General features: G+C 45.3%; 2 protein-coding genes across 12 annotated transcripts in view; both read right to left on the bottom strand.

Annotated features, from left to right (window-relative positions):
- MTHFD2L (methylenetetrahydrofolate dehydrogenase (NADP+ dependent) 2 like) overlaps positions 1-14525 on the bottom strand; it is a 28279-nt gene extending 13754 nt beyond the window's left edge. For 5 of the 11 annotated variants that reach the window (XR_009486094.1, XR_009486093.1, XM_059843481.1 and 2 more), the window contains exons 1-6: positions 13330-13517; positions 10875-11059; positions 10439-10561; positions 5928-6080; positions 5094-5201; positions 1334-1426 (exon numbers count right to left, since the gene is read on the bottom strand). Coding sequence is in view for 9 of the 11 variants with exons in the window: in XM_059843481.1 (XP_059699464.1) it covers positions 1334-1426; positions 5094-5201; positions 5928-6080; positions 10439-10561; positions 10875-11059; positions 13330-13469 (802 nt within the window). In the remaining 2 variants the exon portion in view is untranslated. Of the gene's footprint in view, positions 1-1333; positions 1427-5093; positions 5202-5927; positions 6081-10438; positions 10562-10874; positions 11060-13329; positions 13519-14273 lie in introns of those variants that run through there. The other 6 variants (XM_059843489.1, XM_059843487.1, XM_059843483.1 and 3 more) reach the window with 3 other exon arrangements.
- A 4260-nt stretch (positions 14526-18785) lies between these two features.
- Positions 18786-20760, bottom strand: LOC132325945 (interleukin-8-like). The gene is made up of 4 exons (XM_059843480.1): positions 20548-20760; positions 20282-20408; positions 20121-20204; positions 18786-19760 (listed from the first exon to the last, which is right to left on the bottom strand). Exons 1-4 carry the CDS (start codon positions 20600-20602, stop codon positions 19742-19744), a joined length of 285 nt encoding a protein of 94 aa, XP_059699463.1. The 5' UTR covers positions 20603-20760; the 3' UTR covers positions 18786-19741.
- Between the last annotated feature and the right edge of the window lie 2999 nt (positions 20761-23759).

The following is a 23759-nucleotide window of genomic DNA, read 5'->3' as shown; positions in this document are numbered from 1 at the left end:
TAGCCCTGGGTTTTTTCATCATTCCAAGTATATCTCAAGTTGTGTAATGAGCGTTGTATCACGCTCCTGTTACAAATCATACAAGGAAAATAATGGGAAAGGTAAACATGGCTAAATGGTTACTGGACCATTTAACTCCAAGCACAATGACAAACCATGTTCAGCACAGAAATCAGAAGAAATGATTAAACTGGAAGCAGTGAAATTGGATGAAAAGTTACTGGTTTATTTCCAGTTAGCATACCATTGCTGTCTTTTATTCACAGTGGTGAATTCTGGTCAGGCCCACAGTTGAACAATTAGATGTCGGACAAATAAGTTGTTTCTTGATCCTGGCCTGCCTTAGTAAAGAGGCAGTGAAGTCAAACCCTGAAGGAAAGGGCATCTCACTTCAACAGGAAGTGACAAGCTTTAGACAGGTACCTGTCCATCTTCAACTAGAAAATACATCAAGTCTTGGGTATTGAGGATGAGAAAGAGGGGGAAAGGAAGCAGAGCAGAGGAAAGACACAATCCTCTTGTAGTCCTACAAAGAGGTACAAAAGAAGGATGATATCCCTGAGCCACAAAGGGACTCAGAATTTCACCAAGGTTATACTAAGTTGGATCACTCGATTTTTAAAAATTAATTGGTATTTCTATATGTATTACCTGTAAACAAATAACAAAGGCTGCTTAGAAGCAGAGTTCTGCTTGTTTCCTTGGGATAGATTAGTTAAACTCCAAGTATTTCAGTTAACATTGCTTTAAGAGTACAGACACTGATCTTTCAGTCCCCTTTCTCTAGGCAGTCAGCATTGTCTTTCTCTTGACACGATAATGGCAAAAGAGAAAAAACACCAGCCATTACTAACATAGGGCATCCAAACCTCCAGTTAATTTGGCAAGGTCGGCCTTAATTCTAACAGCGGGAGAATGATACCGTGGTTTTATGAATGTAGGCTGCAGCTGATGTAAAGAAATCCTCCTGTCAAAATTTAAATGACTCATGATTTTTCCATGGCACAGAGAAGGTTTTAATTTACATAATTACACCTGTATAAACGGTGCACAGACTGGTTCCCAATCTTGAGTTCACTCCGAAGTCTCCCTAAGGGAAAGGTGTCGCATGTGATGAGAACCAGTTTATGAGTCTGCAAATGTGAAGGGCAAGAACAAGGAGCCAAATCACTTGCCCTTCCTACAGTGAGAAATCCTACCCACTGCAACATCCTCGGTGAGTACTGATTATTCAGGGAAATGTGAAACAGCCAGTGCCACAGACACAGACTGCAAAGCCCTCTTCTTAGGTTTGCAACGCTGCAATTGGAGCATTAACACCAAGCAGTATTACCTGCAGCAACTATTACTATGTCAGCAAGCTGTGTATGGATCTTGAGCTGCTCTTTCGGGGTGTATCTGTGAGTAATGGTCACTGTAGCATCACCTGAAACAGAAGAGAAAAACCATTATTGTCAGATAAAGGATGCCATAAAAAGCCCAGAATTTACCTTCAGGCACATTATTGGTACATTACCAACAGAACAGATGATCAGATATGTCTTGGGATGTGACTTTTAAATCAGCATAGGCAGAACAGTCACAACACTTGCTGCTCACACATATGAAAAAACATTTGTTATTAAAAATTCTCCCAGGATTAATTCATTTACATTCTGTGGACTCAACTCCCTTCCATGGGAAGGGAAAACCCTCCATAGCTTCGTTACATTCAGTGGAACTCCACAAAGCAAACCCAGCACAGAACCCAGTGTCTGTTTTCTCAAGCCCAGTGTGTAGAGGGTGCCACAAGACTCAGCTGTTGGCCACACACAAAAGCTTCAATACAAGACCACCAGCAGAAGCCCAAGAAGCACACATCCCTTCTGCCCCTGCAGAATGAACTCTCCTGCTAAGACATGAAAAACCCTTATGCTGTTTGATGGAGATACAGAGGAGAGGCCACAACATGAGCAGTCACGGGGAAAGGGTCTGAAGCCTCCTAGTGCATCCAACAGCAGGTGTGGTACTCCCTCAAAGGCTGCCCAAGCAAGCAGCAAAAAGAGCAGCTCTCCAAGACGAGTCCTTTGAACCCTCTCCGCAATTATTTGTACCGCACGGCACTCAGGTGTTATGTACCCCATCTCTGCCTTCCACTCAGACACCCAGGCCATGTTACTTGCAATTGAACTAAAATCCTTTGTCTCCTCAGACATTACCATCACATCAGCTTCCTTTGCAATGTGTCTGACTGGTCTCATCTGTGCCTCTCATCTTATTAACTGTCTCAGGCATCTCATCTTCAACCTTTCTGTGCCCTGGCTTCACTGCTCTCTCCCTCTTTTTTTAATCCCTCTTCTTCAGGCTCCACAGTACACATCACCTCCCCAAAGACAAGCAGATGAAAACATTTGCAGATAATGAAAACAGAAAAGTACAGGCTAAAAAAATAATCCTCCAACATGTGCTTTAAGCAAAAGAAGTACGTCTTGCCCAAAATCACAACCATTACTCAGCATAAAGGTTGAGAAAAACCAATGGATACAATCCAAAGTTACAAGGTTATCTCTGAGGGAAAAAAAGAGGCGCTCACTTGCTTCTAAGATTTTACTGAGGAATGTGTCTGTAGTCAGCTCCTGAAACCATGTAATCGCTTTCACTACCAAAAAGGAAAGGAGAAAACAAGGGGGGGAAGTACCCCTACCTTGAAAATAGCAACCCAGAAGCTTACAGACACCTCAGAAAGGGGAGGTTTTTCCATTGATTTGTGATCATGCCCAAACAGAAAATAAATAACTATTTTTATACTGCTACTTCTGCTGAAAGAATAGGAATATATTTAACAATTAAGATCCGACATCATACTCCAAAGCCAATTCCCTACCTTACAAAACAGATAATCTCTTGACCTGCCTACACAGAACATTATTTATTTTGGAAAGGGTTCTCATAGCTTTTCCATCTGATCAGACATTGCCACCTGGAGGACATGAGTGTATCTACATATGAAACGTCACAAATTATGACAGTCCCCAACTTTTAATTTTTGTTCATAATCTAGAAAGAAAACCAACAAAATGCACAACAAAAAAAGGAAGAGTAGTACCATATACACCCACCCCCTGCATGATTTCTCAATCTAGAAAAATTTAATCAAATCAGCCCAGATGATGAAAAAACTCTTTCATGACTGATAACCTGAGGGTTTTTTTAGCATCTCACTGCAGGTCTTCTCTGGTCCCTATCCTGCTGAGGTCAAAAAACAAAGAAAACTGAAACGATGGCCTGGTCTCCATTTCTTTCCATGTGCCATCCAGGCCAATCTCTTGCTGCTCACAGCAGAAGCAGAAATTGAACTCAAGTGCAGAAGCTGAAGCAGATCTTCAGGGAGAGCCCCATCTGAGAGTCAGGCAGTCCAACTCCACCAGATCACACCAATACAGAAGTACTCGCATCATGTCCACAGCACTTAGACAATCCCAGCTCATGATCAGAGAAGTACGTGTTCCTTCGTTTTCTCATTGCCAGCTGCTTTATTCTGTGTGCCAACACTCAGTATTAGAGTTTTCCAGTCTGCTACCTGAGAAATTAATCCGTTCCTTCAGATTAGGCAAAGAGAACTTCAGTGAGTTACCTCTTTCTGTATCTAGGCTCCAGTGTCAGCAAGGGCCTAACTGACCATTCTTCTGTCCCTACACCACATGTAAGACATACTTAGAAGCATTGGCAATGCCAGCAAGCAGGCTTTCAAGGGAAGTTTTTGACATGCCCGGAACCAAAACATTAGGAGAAGACCATGAAGCACCACAAAAATCTCAGGGACTGGCCCCCCAAAACAAACTGCACTACCAGACAGTCAAACAGGAACTAGAAACCCAGGATACAAGACAAACTGAGTTGTGGATCCAATCCACTCAAAAGCTGGAAGCTGCAAAGAGTATTTAGTTACAGCTAAAAAGTGCCCATGCAGCTGCTGAGGGTTTTGCAACAAGCTGCTGAAAGCATCACAGGTCACTAGGTCTCCTCATTTCCAGGTGGAAAACTTGTAAGTAGCTCCTAACATGACCTTGTGTTCCACCAAGCCTACTTCAAACATCAGCTGCACTGCCAATAACAAATGTCACCCAATAATTGCAGCAAATGGCAAAAATGCCACTAATTTCCGTGGGAATGAGGATGAGACCAGAACTATGCACCAATGGTAATTACAATCCAGGCACAGAGAAGTTCCACATAGCAACTTTCCCACAGAGGCTGAATGGAAAAACCAACTCTATGATTAGTATAAAGCTTTTAGTGTTTTAGTATAATAATAACAGATTTCACTCTGCTCCAATTAAACAGGCCTGGGATTAAACGTCCACGTTTACCTCATTTGTGCACGCCACCACAGCAGTTCCTAACATCAAAATGAAGTTGCAAAAGGGCAGCATTCTATCTGAATTACATTTGTTTTAATTTCTACAGCACAATTACAGCAGCACACGTAGGCTTCAGTAATTCGAATTACTTAAAAAGATTTCCACCACAGCACTCCATTTCCAGGGGGATATAAACTGCACTGCAGAAACACCCCCCAGGCCAACAAGTTATCGCGGTACTCACGCTGAAGAATTCCTCGCTTGGTCGTTCAGGGATTTTCATAAGCAACACCTCACAGACATAGCACAACTCAAGGGTCATGCCACACCTCGTTTATTCATACATAAATGTGTGTGTGCATGTAAAAATACATGTGTGCTCACCTACGTATGACAACAAAATCCCAGCTGAACAAGCGCGAGGGTAAGGCATACAAACAGCTACACTGTAAAACCATCACCAGAGCCTCTGCAGCTCTTCAAGGCCTCACTGCCAGTACTACCCTCAAGGACCAGTTGAAATCGTAGCTGTTTCAAATGGAGGAGGAAGTGATGACTTAACACCAGAAAAAGTCAAGTCCAGAAACTGCCCTCCTGAGAATAAGGCAGGAAATGTGTTAGCAAATTTATTTTCTTGGTCTGGCTGCAAGTGTTCACAAGTGTCAAAAGTTTCTCTTTAATCTGAGTCCTCTAGCCAGCCTTATTTTCAGGACTCCACAAATGGAAACATTGTGACAACATTCCTGGACTTACCTCCAGGCCTTTCGTGCTCTCCATCAGTATGTAAAAGCATTGAAATAGGCATTCCAACATTTTTGGATCTCCCGGCTACAAGAACATTTTTTCCAAATGTTTGTATTCCTTGCAGGAAAAAAAAGAAATAACAAGTTAATTTCCAGTATTTTGATATATCTAAACCTTTCTTCTCAATCCCCACGACACACCACAATTATTTGCGGTTGTGGACTGCTGACATCAACATGACTTGGAAATTCACAAGGCTGAACTTGAGGGATGGATCTAGAAAACAACTTTCAGCTTTCACCTCGGAGAAAGAAAACTGACAGCTCATTCGGGGTACCTGAATCACCCTTACTAAGAAGCCTTAATTTCCTTGCTCCAGTCAAAAAGGGAAGCACTTATGTCTACGAGTAAGAACACGTCCAATCTAAATAAAAAATTACAACTATTGAACACATGCATTTTTTTATCCCCTTCCAGTACTGAATTAAGTGCTCCCATTTTTTGTTCTTGCTTTTCCCCCTTCTCTACAAGAACTGATGCACCTCATCTTCTATTTGACAAATAGAACAACAACAGCACAGAAAATTTCCTGCAAAACTGTGAAATCCAGAAAGTTACTGAAGTGTTCCAGCAAATACTACTGTCTACACTTAAATAATAGCTGTGCTAATGGCACAAGAGCCTGTCTACTTGGCAGCTCCTTGTTCAGATTAATGCTCTAAGTGCTTGTTCTTCAATCAGCCCAAAGCACTTAGAGAACCCTGACCTCCTAGGTCACATCTGATTTCATCCCTTGTTCACCTCCCAGGATAGGAGGAGCTCCAGGAGAGCAGAGTCTCTCACCTGTCCGTTTGATGATCTCCCAGACGGCAGCAGCGGTGGCGGGGATTATGGAAGGCTGATCGAGACACAGCCGCCCGATGTTCATGATATGGAACCCATCCACATCCTTCTCAGGGGCGATGGCGTTGCACACCGTCCGCTCGTCGATGTGACCTAGGAGACACACAGCCCTCAGCTACAGCTCCTTCCCTTCTCAGGGGCCATCAATGCATCATCCCACAGCCCAGACCTGGCCAGGGCCATCCACTACTGCTCTTGATCGAACCAACTGCACTCCCCCTTAAAGGCAGCTTCACCTTTCCAAACAGTTCACTGAAGATTAGGTTAAGGCATTTGTCACAGTGTTGATACAGCACATTCTGTCAAAATATGAGAGCCCAGTACACAGCTGAGAATGAGGACAGTAACTAAGAAATATTTCAGGAAGCCACTTCTGCAACATATAATTCTTAAACACGAAGTGGCTCAAAAACCCCAGCAAACCACAGAGGAACAGTTATATGCATTTCCCTGGTTTCTAAGGCCACAGAGGATACAGGAGGTAATTTTTAAACAAACTGATGGAAATCTCAAGCTGTAGTAACTTTGAAGGTCTTTCCTTTTCCAACAACACTCTTTTTTAGTCAACTGTTAATCAGTAGGACCAAAACATATCCTGCCTCATTGGAAAACCAAGAATACACCAAACTGTTTGATATTTGTGATCTTAAAACACTGAATACGGCTTAGATGGCATTGCCCACACTTAATTTCATATTCATATGTACTCATACTGAATATTTTTCACATGCACTAAAGACACAGGACAGCTCTGAAACTGCTTCAAGCTTATACTGCAGAAACATTAGTACTGATCACAAAAAAATGTGTTTGCCAGACCTCCCCCTGCAGAGTTACAAATCCAAGCGTAAACCTGGAATAGATAACTCCCCAGAGGAACACCTCCACAAAACATCCCATACTAACCCAAAAAGCAAACTGTGTTCAATTACTGACCCACAGCCTGCTGAGAGCCTCAAAATGGCACTGACTGACCCACAGCCTGCATAAGCCAGGCCTGTTGAAAGGTTTTGTCTGGGAGAAAGCCAAGCTCACCCCCAAATTGGGTAAACAGGGAGAGAGCCACTGACCCTCTGTGGGTTAAGGAGCAGTTTGTTACTTAACCTCCTGGGAATTCGGTTGTTCCTCCCCAGCACAACTAAGAGTGAAAAAAAGTACCTTCCCTAACCCTGACGAGTAGGCTGGGGGTTTATCATTTCCATCTCACAGCAATTGCTTTTTGCATCCCTTCCAGGACCCATTCTAGCCACAACCTGAACACAATTGTGCAATCGTGTGCTAAGATGTCCCAGTGTCTGAGTCAGAGCACTACAGGAGATTTAAAAAAACCAAATAAAGGAAAATAAGCATCAATAAGGAAATTCAGACATTGCCAGTAAAATATTTTAGAGCTATAAACAGGATGTTTTAATGTAGTAGGTTTCTGTGGTTTTCCATTAAAAGGAACTAGATAATTAAAAGATAAGCATGCTGTAAAACTAAAAGCATGGTTATCTCCTGTTAAAAGATTTCCAATTAGAAAACCCCTAGAGTTAAACCAGGCTGCCATGATTTACAGTTTATTTCTCCATTTTATCATGAGAACAAGTTTACTTTTGAATCCTAATGAGAAAACACTGCAGAAATTAAGATATTAAGTACATTGATGAACAAGTCTGTCAGAACTGAAACTTGCCTCACAGAGACTGAAAGCAACCATAACCCTTTTTCTATGTCAACCTGGGAATTAAAGAAAACAAAGCCAAGGAAGAAATTTGGAGTAACCTATTAAATGGCTTTTGCAAAAGAGAGCTTGTTACCCTTAGGCAAGTTAGCTGTTCTTCCAACACAAACTTGGCAGCCATGCTTTGCCTTGCGCCTGGGATGAGCAGAACTCTACTCTGAAAAACACCTCCTCCACAGTCTTTAGCTTCCCAAAACCAGACAGCGGACACAATTATGATAAAGGAAACAACAAAAAAACCATAGTGCTTCACATGGATATTTTCAACATTCAAAACTGATTTGCAGAATTCCAGAACAGGGTTTACAGTAGTGGGAGGAAATGCAGCTGCACCGCTGGGGACAAGTAAGCTGTGAGCCAGAGAAGAAGCTCCCACACACCTTAATTTCCAGAGGAACAAAATAATTCCTTAATTATCTTACTGTCAGTCTCATAGAACATGAGCTGATAGCCATACCAAATTGCTTGCTGTCATTACAAGCCACTCTTCAGGCCAAGTTAGTCTCTGCACTCCTCTCTTTTTTCAGCTGAAGTTGCAGGACCACATTGGGCACCACTGGCCAAGCATTTGCCCACAGAGAAGCTCCTATTAACACAACAACTGCCTCTGGTGCTGGCACACGGAAAATAAAGACTCCTCTTCAAAAGGGAGTACTATCGAAAATAATAGTGTAGCACAAAAGCATTTGAAAAAAATACTGCATGGTTTTTCATTTTTTGTCTCAAATACATTCATATTTTGTGGCCCTCTCCCAGGCAATTCAAACCAACACAAAGGAAAAGCTGTAGAAAACAAATCACACGAAATGCACTCAAAAGGTGCACAGAAAATAACTTCTCCTGAGACAAAGACTACAATCCTCAAAGTTAAGTTGCCCCATCTTACAACAGTGCAACAGAACAGAGCTATTTCTGATTCCCTTTTTAACCCAATGTTAAACAAAAGCTACACTTTGTGTGGTTTACTGTCAAAAAGCCCCCAAGCCCACACAACAAGCTCAATTCTGGAATAAGGAGCCTCCACTGATGGAGTTTTCACAACTTCTGGGCTTGGTCTCTCTCCTAAAAGTCAAATAAAATGTGGAAAATGAGCTAACTTAGCTTTTGGCCATTTTGTTTATTAAGTTCCTTCAAGGAAAAAAAAAAAATCACTTATCTGAGTTATGTTGTTAGAGAATTACATTATAACTCATGGAAAGCACTTACTGAATATTTCCAGCTCATGACATTGCACATTTTACTTTACTATACAGACACTGCAATATTGACAAAGTGCTGCTATGGATTAAATTGCTGTAAAGCTTTTCCTAACAAAAGCAACAGTCATGCCTGTCTGATAGGTTGGAGGGAGGCTAATTAGTCTTCATGTAGTTATTGTGACAGGTGTGTCACTTCTTGGGAGCAATCTCCAACCAATTTTAGGACTAACCCTTACTTAAGGACTGAAGCATTTCAGTGCAGAAGCATCAAACATTTCAGCTGACACAGCTAGAATTACCATCAGGCTTTTTTTCTTTCCTCATGTTGTCCAGGTTCAAATTGCCTACATTTTGAGACCAAAAGCTCTGAACTGTGCACTGATGAAAGCAGACTTTAGTGACCTGATATCCTCCTCATAAAAGCATTTCTATGAGTGGTACCCGCACCATTCCCCTGACTACCCTCACCAGCAAGACCTCCCATTTTTGGGGAACACTGGGAGTCCAGGGTATGAGCCTGCTTCCTTTGCTACAGGCTTCAGACAGGATGATTCCCATCCCCAGGCTGCAGGTGCTCCACCTTCTGCAGTTCTCATGGCTGCAATTAAACCTGATGATAGTTACATCACCTGCTGCTGCAAACCTCTGTCATTGGGAGAGATGTTCCTCCAAAGGAAACCATCCACATTCCATCAGCTCCCACCTTGAAGGCCAGGACGTGGCTCCAGACTTGTGTTATACTTCCACCTTGTGGCAATTTTATTTCAGTACACAGCCCGTATCGGGCAGCTTTCATGTATCACCAAGTGCAAACCCTCCTCACCATGAGCACTGCTGCTTATTACAATACAACCAAAGCATTTTTTCCTCCATAACTCCCAGTTTGGCTGGGTTTATAGATAAAAAAAATTTCAGTTTAGTTCTTTATTCCTCTGCAAGCTTTATCACTGCAAAAATACCACTTGGCCTGCTACCCTCCCGGTGATATTTCAGTGAGATTTTATTATAAATTAAGGGAAGGTAAATAAAACTCCTAAAAATTTAGTTAAGGCTTTTAGGACCTTCACACAAACACCACCCGGAACATTAGGGCCAACAACGAAAACATAAATGTTTAATGTTTAAGGCAAAACCTGGAATCACTATGAGAAAGACTACAGCAGCACCTGCTACATATCATAATGTTGCATGATATAGAGGATGAAAGCAGGGATTCAAGGCAAACCAGTGCAACAACCCCAAAAATTAAAGAAGATGAAACTGGATACATTATGTTAAATGCCTTGAAACACCACTGTGACAGATCATTAAAAAAGGCAAGTTTTACATATGCAATTATTCTCAGGATTTGTTATTTTCTTTAAAACTAACTGCATATTCAACAAAAATACACCTCAGCTAACCCTCCATTATGCAGTCCTCTTTCAGGAGTTTCTTTTGGCCTTAAGGTACACTTGCAGCACAAAACTGTTAAACTCTTTCCTCTTACATGGACAGTATAGGAGGAGTGGGACCAAGATGTCACACACCTGGGAGAGGTAGCTGAACTAATAAACCACTAACTCTGGAATCCTTGTTGAGTTTTGCTGTCATATCCAAGAGCTCTTCCTGTGAAATGTCTTTAGGCCTCAGTATGATCTCACTAGAAATGCCTGATAAAAACAAAAGACAGAAGACATATCAGAATAAGGCTACAGAGTGATGAGCTTAGTTATTTAGTCCAAAAATCTGTCTGAGTCTTAAGAACCATTTCCAAACACTATTTTAAGACGCAAAACCAAACTTACAGCTCCCATTCAAATAACATTAAAAATACTTTCTTCCTACATCTATGCAATTCCTTAGTTCCATCAGAGAAAACATGGAAGAAACCAGTGCAAAATTTAATTGAGACACTAAGGGGATCCCTCCTGCTTTATTTTTTTTCTCCTTAAAGCTCACCAAAGGAACACTCGTATGACATACCCACAGCTGCAGCTGCCTTTATCTTGTTCCTGACATAGATGTGACTGGCTGAATTGTCTCCTACCAATATGACAGCAAGGTGAGGCCTCTGGTTCCCAGCAGATATCCACGACTCCACATCCCTCCGAACTTCTTTCAACACCTGGTGCGCCAGCTTCGTCCCTGAGATAACAGTTGCTTCATCACTATAAAGATAAAAAGACACAATATTTAGGGCTAAAATTGCACTGGGAAGAAGACACCTTCAAGTGTGTAATCTACCACTTGGAACACTGCCAAATGTTTGGATTTAAGTGGTGGTATTTTAAACATTGCTTCAAAAACATTAACACACTACAAATCTACATGGGAAGAGAAGCGCTTTCCCACTTGTCACAGTTGAGACGGCCACAACACACAAAGTACCACTACACAAGTTCAGAAGGCTTTAAGCATTCACCCATACAGAGTAACACCACAGCTCTTCACAAAGCTGCAAGGGTCTGCTCCTTCTTTTTCAACCTTTTATACCCTCACGGTTCATGCACGGCACCTGTGTGCCCTCTGCTCCCTGTGGTGATTGGTCAGTGCCCCTGGCACTCCATGGCTCCTTACCTTCAACAAGGGTCACCTGCTGCTCACAGCTGTAGCTAGTCAGGGATGAGGCTCAGCAGCTCCACTCCCAATTACCACAAACTGTGTGCCTACATCCACCCTGTTACCTGAAGAGCGTGGATGTGCCATCAGTGCCCTTGGAAGAGGAGCTCACCGGAGGAGCCACAACTCACTTCCCAACACCCACAGCCAGCCATGTAAACATACATGAACCCCTGCAGTTAGGAATAAAATATGAGGGTGTTCTTACACCGTTAGGTTTTACTGGTTTAAGGAAAGTTACTCACTTCCCTCTGCAAATTTCCCTAAAAATTGATTTGACGTAGCGCTATTTACACTATTTTTTGTCCAAGCCTCAATGATACCTTTCTCCTATTTCCTAGCTGATGGGAAGGGAGTCGGTAAATAGCGCTTCTCACCTCTGTAAAATATAAAAATAGCAAATACTGAAATCTGTTGATGCTTCTTAGGTTTAGAACCTAAATAAGTCCTTTGATGGATATGTCACACAAGAACTGCATGAACAAATAAATCACTGCCTGTACAGAAAGCTAACACTGCAGCAGGCTCTTCAAGGCATTGAAACAAAGTCATGAATAATTATTATTGTAAATTTTACACACATAAAAACATTGACCAGGCACTGGTCAATGACAGGTTTAATGATAGATTTGTGACAGATTTCATGACCAAGTTAAATGACAGACTTAATATGTGTTACTGCACCATCCTGTCCCACGGTTATCCCACCCACCCAGGGATGCTCTTACTCGGAACCCAGCATGGATTTACCACAGAAAATTCTTCTTGTTCATGGACCTGGTGACTTGCAGGCCATGACACAAAGCAAGATCTGCACTGTTATTTTAGATCAATTTGTACTCTAAAAGCCTGAGATCACATCCAGCATCACAAGAGGACATGTCCCACGCCCCTTAAAAACCTCTGGAAAATTATTGGTGCAGGGACATGGACGTTTTGCAGAACTGGAAAAAACAGTTACTAGCAACGCGGCGCAGAAGCAGGATAGGCACTGGTCCAGAAATACAGCTCTTTCTCCCAAAACTGGCAGAATCAATTCTCAATACACAGAACATCCAAGGGGTCAGATGCTTATTTCAATGGCTGTCCAGCTCACTCACATCTTTTCAATCTTGAAATCACAAAGATAGTGCTCTCAGCATTGGCACTTGAGATGTGCTGAATCTCTGTAGTCAGCTTTCAGCCAGGTCTTAACACAATTACATGTAAATGAAAAGGTTCATAAGCAGGAGCTCAGAGAGACCCTCCCATGCACACCCAGCCAAGAGCTCAGAGCTGCAGTGCTGCAAAACCAACACCACAATCCCTTTGCAAACAGTGCAATAAATTAAACACAGGGGTGATTATTGTCAGGACACTGATCCCTAGTGCACCAAGCATGCCCTGTTTGCCAACAAACAATGAATATACACAGTAATTCTGTATAAATCCCCTGACAGGCTCTTTAAGGTACCAGGAGCAAGCAAACTCGCAGATTCCCCTCAGGGAGGGGGCAGGAAGGTCACATTGCGAGAGTTTCGTCAATTCCAAGGGCACCGCTTAAATCCCCGATGGATCACCAAGGCCAGGGCCACGGCCCGCTCGCCCTGCGCTCTCCCGCTGGTTCTTCCCCGTTAGCCCGGGAAGAACCGCGGAACTCAGCGGGGATCGGAGGGCATCCACCCCGAAGGGCGTTAGCGGGGGACCCGAGCCCGCCGATCCCTCAGGCGTTTCCCGCCCTTGGACCCGCCGCGCCATGAGGGGTACGAGGATGAGGAGGAGGACGAGAAGGAGGGAGGAGGAGAATGACGAGGAAAAAGCTCCGATCGGCGCAAGGTACCTGGCGGCGCTGCGAGGGAAGCTGCTGGCGCTGCGAGCGAGGGTTCGCCACCGCCTCAGGGGCGCCCAACCCGGGCGCAGCAGCGCGGCAGACGAGGAGGAGGCGGAGGAGAGGGACAAGGCTGTGGTGGCCGCCGCCATTTCGGTCGGTCCCCACCGACGGAAGCGGCGCCGCAACCAAGCGACGGCAGGCGGGGCCACCGCCGGCCCCGGGATCGCGGCCAGGGCGGGCGGAGCTCAGGGACGGGCGGAGCTGAGGCAGGGCAGGGCGGATGCCGGAGCGCGGTCGGCGTGACGGGGATTTGGAGCCTCAGGTCACCCCTGTCGGCGGGACAGGGACAGCAGGAGCCGCGCAAACGATGCCCCAAGCACGGGCTTGCTGGCTTCCGACAGCTGCTGTTCCCGTGGCAATTTGGGGTGGGCAGACACAGAGAGCCACGGACAGGCATCGCGGCTGCCCCTCCGAGTTATTCCCCGCACCCCCGGCTTTTCTGAGGGGGAAGCCTCAGGGAACCGCTTGCAGCTTGCATATTGGTGACTTCTGTCACCTTCAATGGCTGATTTTATAGTAAAAAATCGTCTGTGCACAGAGGAAGGAGAAAACAAACCAAGATCTGAAATAGCGTATAAAAAGTATGCCAAAATAATAACAGCACCCTCGCCAGCCTACTGACAGCGGGAAAATTCCTTTATAAAGTTGGGAAAAGCTCTGGAAATATGTGTCAACTTAGTGAGGCTTCATGTTCGGCTATGATCCTGGCAAAGTTTTTGACGAATTAAATGTTTCCAAAAGCAATGTGGCTCAGGTGCTTCCACAGACAGTGCGCATGCTGCGTTTTAATGGCTTGCCCTTTCTAAAACACTATTCATATCAAATTATACCCTAGATAAAAACACCCCATTGTCCCCCCGCCCCTCAGCACCGCCCGTCCCTCAGAATCTCACCCGGTCCTGTTCCTTGTCCCTGCCCTTCCCCTCGTCGCTTGATTGAGACACCGCTGCCACCTGTGCGGTCCGGCCGACATGGCTGCGGCCACCTCAGGGCTCTTCTCCTAAGGCTCCGCGCCGCTGCTCCCGGCTGAGGGGCTGGCCAACCTTCCTTCGCCTTCCTCCCGGCGCCCCGGGCCGCCTGCAGCGCCAGCAGCGCCCCTCGCAGCGCCGCCAGCTTGGCGGTGCCCACCGGGGGGTTCTCCTCCTCGCTCCTTCCTCCTCACCCTCCTCACCCTCCCCGTCCCCCTCACGCTGAGGCGGGAAGCGCGCGGCGGGCGAAAAGGGCGGGAAACGCCTGAGGGGACGGCGAGGAGCATCGGATCGGGCCTTGGTGAGGCACCGAACGGGGCACAAAGGTTCTGGAACTGCTTTAAAAGGTAATAACAGTGAAATTGGCAGAAGAAAAGTAATGATTTTAGAAAGTAATAACGGGAAAAACAGTGATAAACATTTGTAATGCCATTCACAAATATTACTGGATCGTTTAGATCCAGTTTTCATGCATGTTTTCAAGTAGAAGCAATCTGATTTATCTGAAATGGCAGTTTCCGTATTACAAAATAAGTGATAGATAATAATAACTATTCCTACTAGAAGTAGTAACAATTCTTTCTATATAGTGACAGTCTCCAAATTCTGTCAGATATTTGCAGAAGTGTGTGCTATTTAGACTTTTCCACTGTTTTTCATCATTAGGCAAGAGAACAGAGATTTTCAGCTTCTCTTAAACTGGATTGACATATCTTAATTTGGTTTAACTTGTCTTTTGGGTTATTCTGAAAGAATGATTAAGAATTACAGATGTTGCCAAGAATTCTAGTGTGTAGTCTAACCACACATTATAAATTCTGTGTGATAAGGGGATCTTCCTGTGGCTCTTACCTTAAAGCTTATTCTATTAAAGGGGAAAAAAAAAAAAAGAAAATCACAAATCAAAATTATTTTTTTCTGATAAGAAATTGTCAAAACAAACCCAGCACGTTATGTTGCTTTTACTTGGGTATGCAGATGAAATTAGCACTGCTACTGAAGTCAACAAAAGATGTCTATATCAATTTAAACCAAATCAGTCCCACACTGAAGTTCCCAGCAATCCTCATACCTTTTACGTCTGTCCTCTCGTCACTTGCCAAACCGTTCTTCAGCTGACTTGGGTTCTGATAGATCGACTCACCAGATGATTTAAAGATTTGGGATAACACTCATCTATAGGCAACCCCAGAAACTGACTTCACTCCGTGTCAGTCACATAACTAAAAAAAGCCCCAGAAATTTTATGTCAGGTTACAATTTTCAATGTGCTTTTCAAATTAAAAGTTCAGCAAAGTGTTGCATTGCCGATTTTATCTATATAAGCCTCTGTAAGATCGTGGCTTCAATACACTTATTGAAAGTGTATTTTTCCAAAGCGTCTTGAAAATTGTGTAATCTCCAAAGAGATTACGCTGGTATTGGTTGTTATTCCCTTCTATATCTTCGCAATGTTACCATATTCTTCGTGGGGAATTAGACACGCTGTAGCATTAATGTCCCACAGCGACAGAGTTCCCGACTCTTCGAATCTGATTGGTTTTTTGGTTTTGGGGTTTTTTTAAACGCACAAAGTTTGTGCCTGAAATTTGAAAGTCTCTACCTTTCCCTTGCTGAACTTTTGTGTCTTCTGAAAGCAGTTCCAGAACCTTTGTGCCCCGTTCGGTGCCTCACCAAGGCCCGATCCGATGCTCCTCGCCGTCCCCTCAGGCGTTTCCCGCCCTTTTCGCCCGCCGCGCGCTTCCCGCCTCAGCGTGAGGGGGACGGGGAGGGTGAGGAGGGTGAGGAGGAAGGAGCGAGGAGGAGAACCCCCCGGTGGGCACCGCCAAGCTGGCGGCGCTGCGAGGGGCGCTGCTGGCGCTGCAGGCGGCCCGGGACGCCGGGAGGAAGGCGAAGGAAGGTTGGCCAGCCCCTCAGCCGGGAGCAGCGGCGCGGAGCCTTAGGAGAAGAGCCCTGAGGTGGCCGCAGCCATGTCGGCCGGACCGCACGGGTGGAAGGGGAGTCGCCTGGGGACACACCGAGAGATCCAGGCGGCGGCGATGCTGAGGGGCTGAGGGCGGGAGAAGCTCATCCTTAAGGTAAATCTCCCCAGTCCGTGGGGGAACTTTAAGAAAACCTGCCTCCTATTTATTTTTCGTGCCAAGCCGTTTCTGCAGAAGGCATAAGAACTTGCTTTTTATTTCTGTGGAAACACCTTTAGGTGTAGTGCCTTCATTTGAAATGTGTTGAGCTACTTTAGTCAAATAGTAGTGGTGAAAACCCCCAAACTCTTTAATAATTGTTGCTGTCTTGGAGGGTGATAGCTTTTGGGTGTACTCTTTCTGTATGGAAGAGGATAGTGAGCTCAGGACCACGGAGCAAGGTGTTTGGCTGGGTTTTTGCAGAAGCAGGTATTCCTCTATTTATGGTGTTAAACGGAATATGTTTTTCCAGGACTTTTCGTGCCTTCCTAGACAGGTCTTTACAAAGGACTGACATGTTATTCAAATGCTGACAGTCATAATTTTTGAGCACCCTTGTAGAGTAAGCATGTTTATTTTCTCCAAGAAAGCATGGTCTGCAGCTTAGGAGAATGAAGCAACTTCCCAGTCATTCCTCCAAATATTTTATGAACGTTTTCAGTTCATCAAGTTCATTACAATTTGGCACAATGTAAGCTAATTACTCAGAGCTGGAACTTTACATGGAAACCAAACTCTCTTTTCAATTCCAGAGGGAAAACAAACAAACAACAAAACAACAAAAGCAAACAACCAACCAAAACAAAACAGAAACCCAAACCAAACCAAAACACCCAAACAATTTCAAGCGTTAAACGTGGTTTTAAGGTGCAATGAGAGGCTTACTGTGACTTTGTACATCTGACTTATGTACAGGAGCTTTTGTGAATCCCTTAGGGTGCTATGAAGATTAACTTTATTCATGCTCAATACCTTGAGAATTGCAAAGAACAGATGATAACAATTCCTGAGCCCCATGAGGACTTTAAAAACCTGGGAGGCTTTTGATGTGTCCTGTTTTACCAGCATTTTTTCTTGGGCAATGTCCTTTCCTGCTGAAAATTGGGTGGGAGGCGAAAATCCAGAGTTGCACAAGATATTCCCATTGCTGTTTTAGTCAATTAACTTGCATCTGAAGAAAAACATATGACAGAGAACAGAATGGAAGAACTGTAGAAGTTTTTACTGAGCCATGGTTTTCAAAAACAGCATATTCAATAGGCTTCTATTGCTGCTGGTAAATTATACCTTTCGGCTTCTGAAAAAATCTGGTTATTGTTAGTGTTTTAGTCACAGCCTTTGGTGTGTACTAGGCAGGGAGAGTGAAAAATCTGTCTTGGGATTTTGCAAATATCTGCTGCTCTGGTAAAGTGAAGCTGGATGTAGCTCTCTCTGGGCTGCTCCTGAGGCAGACATGGTGTGACAGGGCAATGTGGTCATTTCAGACAGACACCAGTCCCAGGGGGAAAGCCATTATGTGTGCAGACACGCTGGAGCTTGTTGAGAGGTGGCCAGTGCAGGCAGGACTTTCTCATTGTTCTGAAGAGGGAGCAACAGTCTCAGGTCACCCTTAAGTGGCAGGAGAAAAAAAATGACCATTTTTTTTACAAGGAAAAAAATGTACAAGGAAATTCACAAGGAAACGGAAGAACTTATCGTACTCCCTACCCATGGGTGTGTAAAGGAGACAGATTTCCATATTACCTTCATTTGTCTGTCACACGTTCTGGGGATGAGCCAGCTTTCCTCAGGTGTCACAGGAGAGCACTCATGACTCCCCCATGTCAGCAAGGCCAGGCTGTGGGTGTGCTTTCAGATAAGGTTTTGTCGGATTTCCTGTGGATTTCATTTCTTTTCAGTAGATTTGTCTGTCACTAACAAGTACCGTGTACCTAGTGACAGAAGAGATGGTTTGTCCTAGAAACATGTGCTGAGGAATCCCAACATGGGGATTCTTGGCTTTCAGAAGTGCCAGAGATCCTTGCTACAGCTGGGGCCTGAACCATTTTTCTTCTGGAAACAAAGTTACTGTTGCAAACTTTTACTGTTTCCTACCTTAGCAAACACTGTTACTCCTTCCCACCCAGCAGAGTGCGTTTAACTTGAAACACAGCCCACTTCCAGGTGGGCTGAAGAACAGTAAGAGTAGAAATTCCTGCAGATTGCAGGGCTGTGCCTGGATTCAGTAGATCCATCCTGGGCTTAATCTCTCTTCATACCAGCAGTTCAGACCAGCTTCACATCAGAGGGTTTAAGTAATGTGCCTCTGAATATAGAAACACGTTTGCTTGGCACAAAGTGCCCCTGACACTTCAGAGAGAACTGATCTGCAGGTGTGTCCAGGAATCCCTGGGTACACAGAGGTGGCTGCTTCCCTGCATCCCACTAGCCCACAGGTACACAGCTCCATTTAACATGGAATTCACAAATCCCAGGATGTTTTTCGACAGGAAAACATTTTTATTGCATCGTATATTTCATTACATTATCATGAGAAATCCACCTCTTTGCATACAATTTTCCAAAGCAGAATAATGAAAATTAGTAATTCTTTATGAGTTATGACACTATGTCATACAAGTAGACAAAAAATGTCTAAGTCTCTCCAGAACATTTACTGTTCCTTTACATCTTGTGCACAAATACCAAATCTTGTAATGTAAACTCATTTAAAAACCAACAAATAACCAACCTCAACATTATCTGGTTAAAAACCAAACCAGTCATGGCACAAACCCCCACAATTTCATAGAAATTATTAAACCCTTCTAGGTATTGAATAGGGGCAAAAAGACTTCAGGGGCAAAATTTGTGATTTCATTGGACATTACATTGTGCAAAAGGGTCCGAGGTATTCTGCATTAGAGGCTGGAGAGTTGGAGTAAGAAAAAGAGATTCAGCAAAACATTCTTGCCTGAACCAGGTTTTATTCCCGTGTAATCCTGGACAGGCACTGAAATGTTAAGTGACAGCCAGCACTCTCATTATTCCTGATGGAAGGGTTACCCCCAAACATCGGCACAATCCATTCATCATCTTCAGGATGGGCCCATCTTCTTTTCAGATATTCATGCTGTTTTATAGGAACATACTGGCAAACAGAATTTGGCAGGAAGGAGTTTGCACAAAGGTGGAGCAAGTTCTGAGAAGGTTGCTGAGAGGTGTCCAGCAAAGCTTCCACTGTCTTATCAGATGATTCGATCACTTTATCTCAGTCAATACAACCATGCATAGGATTGGGCAATAACAAATAGGAGAGAGAATGAAACATGCAACACCTGATCTACAAACCCATCAGCACTAGAGAGTTGAGCTATTGTGTTCTCATAGCATCTGTTTCCTGGGATCTTGTGGCGAACAGGTAACTTCATTCTGAGGTGTTCCTTCCCTCACTCACAGCGCGTTGGGTGAACTGCAATAGGCAGAATTCAAATCATAAAGCCAGTCAGGAAAATTTTCCGTAAGTTTTCTTGCATAGACCAGATAATAAATCCCATAGAGGGTGTGGAAATGATGCCTGATGGTGATGACGGAATGTACTGAGGCTAGATTTGCAATTAATCAGGCATTTGTTGTGGATCCTCTCCCTGACAATCTGCTGGGTTGTCTCTTCCCCAGCAAAGAAGCCACTTTCTGGACACATTTTTGGTGTAACTAACCAGATTTCCCTACAGGAATCAATAACAGAATGTGGCTCGTTATTCTTGGGTTTGAACCCCTCCAAGAGGTAATTCTGGCCCCAAGCGCTGGCCACAGCTGGCCCGGCAGGTACCTGCGGAGGATCCTGGTGACCAGGAGCTTGACCCAGGGAGCGACGGGGTCCAGGCAGATCATCTGTCCCTGCTTCGTCGTGGCTCTGCGGGGGAGACAGGGAGGGGGTGAGGCCGGGGCCGGTTCGGCTGGCCGGGGCCGAGGCCGGGGCCGGGCACTTACATGACCTCGGGCACAGCGCAGTGCGGTCCCTCGGCGAGGAACTCCAGGCGGGCCAGGCGCCGCGGCGGGATCATCTCGGACACGGTCCGCACGCAGCGGCAGCGCAGCTCGCCGGCGAGCGGCGCGCCTGGCAGGGGAGAAGAGCCTTCTGAGCCTCGGCTCCGGGGTCCCCCGAAACCCCCCGGCCCCCGGACGGGCTCGGCCCCCCTCGCAGCCCTGCCGAGGCCCGGCCGCGGACGGATGATAACCCCGGCTCGGTCGCTTACCCTGGCAAAGAGCGGCGGCGGCCAGGAGGAGGAGGAGGCGGAGGTGCGGGTTCATGGCTAGTGCTGGCGACGGAGAGGGTGCAGGAGCCGGCGAGGTGGCCCCCTTTCCCTCTCCTGTTTTTATTCCCTACCGGGAGCTGCCGGGGAATTTCCCGGAGTGGAGCCGGGGGGCAGTACCCCGTTGGCCCCTTTCCACCAGTGGGTGTGTGCCGCTAAAGGAGCAGGGCGGAGAGAGAAGAGCGGCTGCTCCCGGCACAGCGGCTCCTTCAGGTCCGGGAGCGAGGGAAGCCTGGCACTGCACCGTCCCGAGAACCGCCCAGGGTCTGCTGGGACCCCATTCTCCCAAAGGAGCGGCGGCTTTTTGTGGGCGCTCTCCGTTGGCTTTCAGGGGGCAGGGTGCTGAGCCAAAGGGGAATTTGGGTTCTGGAGCTTGCCTTGCTGCCCAGCCGCGTGCAACCACGCACTCTTACTCAGTGGGCATTGCTCTCCTGAGCACCCCTTCATTCACCTTGATTTTGAAACCGGAAATCTTTTTTTCCCTCAGATTTCCATACCTACACTCCACTACTGAAAGCCTTCTGTTCCACGCCTTTGCACACAGCGGTCACTCTCTTTCTTCATTCCTCTCAAGGCATCTTGCTAAGTTCAGTTATAAAGAAGCAAAATAGCAGTTTTCTATGAGCTTTCAATGCAAATGAGATGCAGGTTTTCTAAATTTTTTTTACACATAGGTTTAGATCAGTTATGCTCAGCACACTTTCTTTTGTAATGAGTTTTAGTACAAAATAGAATGTTGCACTTTATTTGTCTTGGTTTTTGGTTCGGATTTTTTTGGGTTTGGTTTTTTTTTTTTAGCAAATCTGTTTTCTTGCACAGACTTTTGTGAACGTGAGTGGGGTTCAGCAAATCAATTTGTTCCAGGGTCAGGCTGCCATATGTCTTGCCCCATCTGCCTGATTGCCTCAGTTTAGATGTACTGTCTGAGAACAAAACCGAGTCAGGATCCAAAACAGATAAGATACAGCGTGTAAAGCAGTCCTAAAAAGGGATTAAGGAGATAGCAGCAAAGACTCTCATTCCTGGGCTCAATCATCTGCAGCTCAGCTGCTTCCTACAGCTGCTGGCTTTGTCCCTCAGGAGATCAGCCCTGCAGGAAGATTGTATGTCACAAGCAAATGGTGATTGCCCCATGTTATCAGGAAATATCTAATGACTAATTTGGACCCCTTTCCAGATGCAGCTTGGTAAGACATCCTTGGGAGCATCTGGCTTTTAGGTTGGTCTTAAAAGGAAGCTACGTGGTCAGCTTAGGTGCAGCCACTAATCAGAAACCTTCTCTGAGATCCCTTGAGATCCCTTGAGATCATGGAGGTGGAATCACCATTCCCTCCAGGTTATAGCCACACAAGCCTGGGACTGCGAGTTCCCGGTACGGCTGTCCCAAGGAAGTGCCATGTTCTTTGCAGGAAGAAGGATTTGCCCAGCCACAGCAAACTGAGGCAACAAGCAGGTAGGATGGTGCACACTCTGCTTCGGGGCATTGCAGTTATGGTTGGCAGATCCAGCTCGGAGTGATGTGGGGAGCAGATCACTCATCGTCACTCGTGTCAGCCAGATTACACACTGCTCTCGGACAGGACACATGAGTAAGGACAGCTTACGTGACAGCACTTGGCTTTATGCTTGCATGCCTGCTCACAAGAACTGACCCATCAGACTCATTCCACAGTGGTTACTGCTGAGGAAATTCCAGATGTCTCCCAGGGTCTGGAGTGTGAGGCTGTTTTTAGCCATGGAGCAGCAATGTGTGAAACTCTGCAGCCAGCTCTGCCTCAAAGCCCTGTGCCAAGAGCAGCAGCAGTCAGGTCATGGACATGCTGCAGTGCAGCAGATGGTACAGAGCCTGGTCCTCTGAGTCAGGGCTTGCACAAACAGGCCTGGAACAAGGGAAATGGATGTCTCTGGGACTATTTCAACATGCAAGACCATCTGCCTGAGCAAGGCTTTGTACCTGCAGACTTCAGATTGCTTCTAGCTCCCTTCTCTGGGAATGTCAATAAGGTCTCTTCAGTCCAGATGACAGCAGCAACAAGGCTGAGCTGTGGAGTGACTCTCTTCAATTGTGCCCTGTTTCCCTTCAGCACCTTTGGCAAAATGCCTTTAGCAAGTACAGAAAAGATAGGGAGCAGACAGCATCACTTCAGAAAGCTGAGTTTTTCCCTGCCTACTGCCCTCTTTCATTATAGATAAGTTTGCCATGCACTGAGTGCAGGTGGAACAGCTGGAATCATGAAATGACTTGGATTGGAGGGGGACCTTGAAGGTCATTTTGAATTAAGTTTAAATTAGTTATTGTGAGGGATGGTGTCAGTGTAGCTGGGACAGAACTCACCACAAGGTTTGTATTTGCCTTACTGAAGCTCCCATTCAAGTCACCCAGCTCTTTAGCAGAAGCTGCTGTGTGAAGACACACCAGGATTCCGTGATTCTGAGAAATCTCTCAGTGTCCTTAGCCTGGGTCTCGGGGTTACTGGGACACAGGAAGCAGTCCCAGCTCAGGCAGGCCCTGAATAAGTGCATAAAGACAACAAACCTCATGGCTCAGTTGCTTTCACATTATCCAGTCCTTAATTCATACATGCAGGAAGTGATTTGGCTCCTTTGTTTCAGACTTTGGCTGTGTGCCTTTCCACAGCAGGTATTTATTTGGCTTGGCACCTGTAGTGGGAGCCATTCACTGGCAGCAGGCCCAGGAGAGCTACAAGACAATTAAACAAGGGATGTCTCACTTCAACAAGTGAGGACTTCTCCTAAGTGCACGAGAATTACTTTGGAGGATGTGTCCCAGATACAAGTGTAAGGTGAACTTTCATCATGGCCTAAAAACCATTTAACATGGCCAATCTCTGAAGGAGCAGTCATATTTCCTCCAGGGTTTTTATTAGGAATTATTTATGTTCTGATCTGTAAAATGTTGAGTCACTGCTACCTAGTACAGACTAAAGTCAGAGGGTATGGACTGCTGATATCCTCTCATGTTCATTATGTTACCTTTTTTACCTATACCAGTATGTTCCATTGTATTCCCTGGCTATGATGAGGTGCTGCTCCCTAGCACCTATGATTCCTCCTGTGGATCCAGCTCTGTCATGAAGTACAAACATATTTGCTGGAGGCAGAAAGCAAATTTCAAGCTACAGTTTCGTGCAAGA

Source organism: Haemorhous mexicanus, chromosome 4, assembly GCF_027477595.1.
Source record: "Haemorhous mexicanus isolate bHaeMex1 chromosome 4, bHaeMex1.pri, whole genome shotgun sequence".
NCBI lineage: Eukaryota > Metazoa > Chordata > Aves > Passeriformes > Fringillidae > Haemorhous > Haemorhous mexicanus.
This window is presented reverse-complemented; position numbering and strand designations above follow the sequence as displayed.

Excerpts from the sequence above, each read along its gene's own strand:
- LOC132325945 (XM_059843480.1), bottom strand. The coding sequence starts at position 20,602 with ATGAACCCGCACCTCCGCCTCCTCCTCCTCCTGGCCGCCGCCGCTCTT. Across the intron at positions 20,409-20,547 it reads CGCCGCCGCTCTTTGCCAGG|GCGCGCCGCTCGCCGGCGAG; the intron begins GTAAGCGACCGA and ends CTCCCCTGCCAG. Across the intron at positions 20,205-20,281 it reads TGCGCTGTGCCCGAGGTCAT|AGCCACGACGAAGCAGGGAC; the intron begins GTAAGTGCCCGG and ends TCTCCCCCGCAG.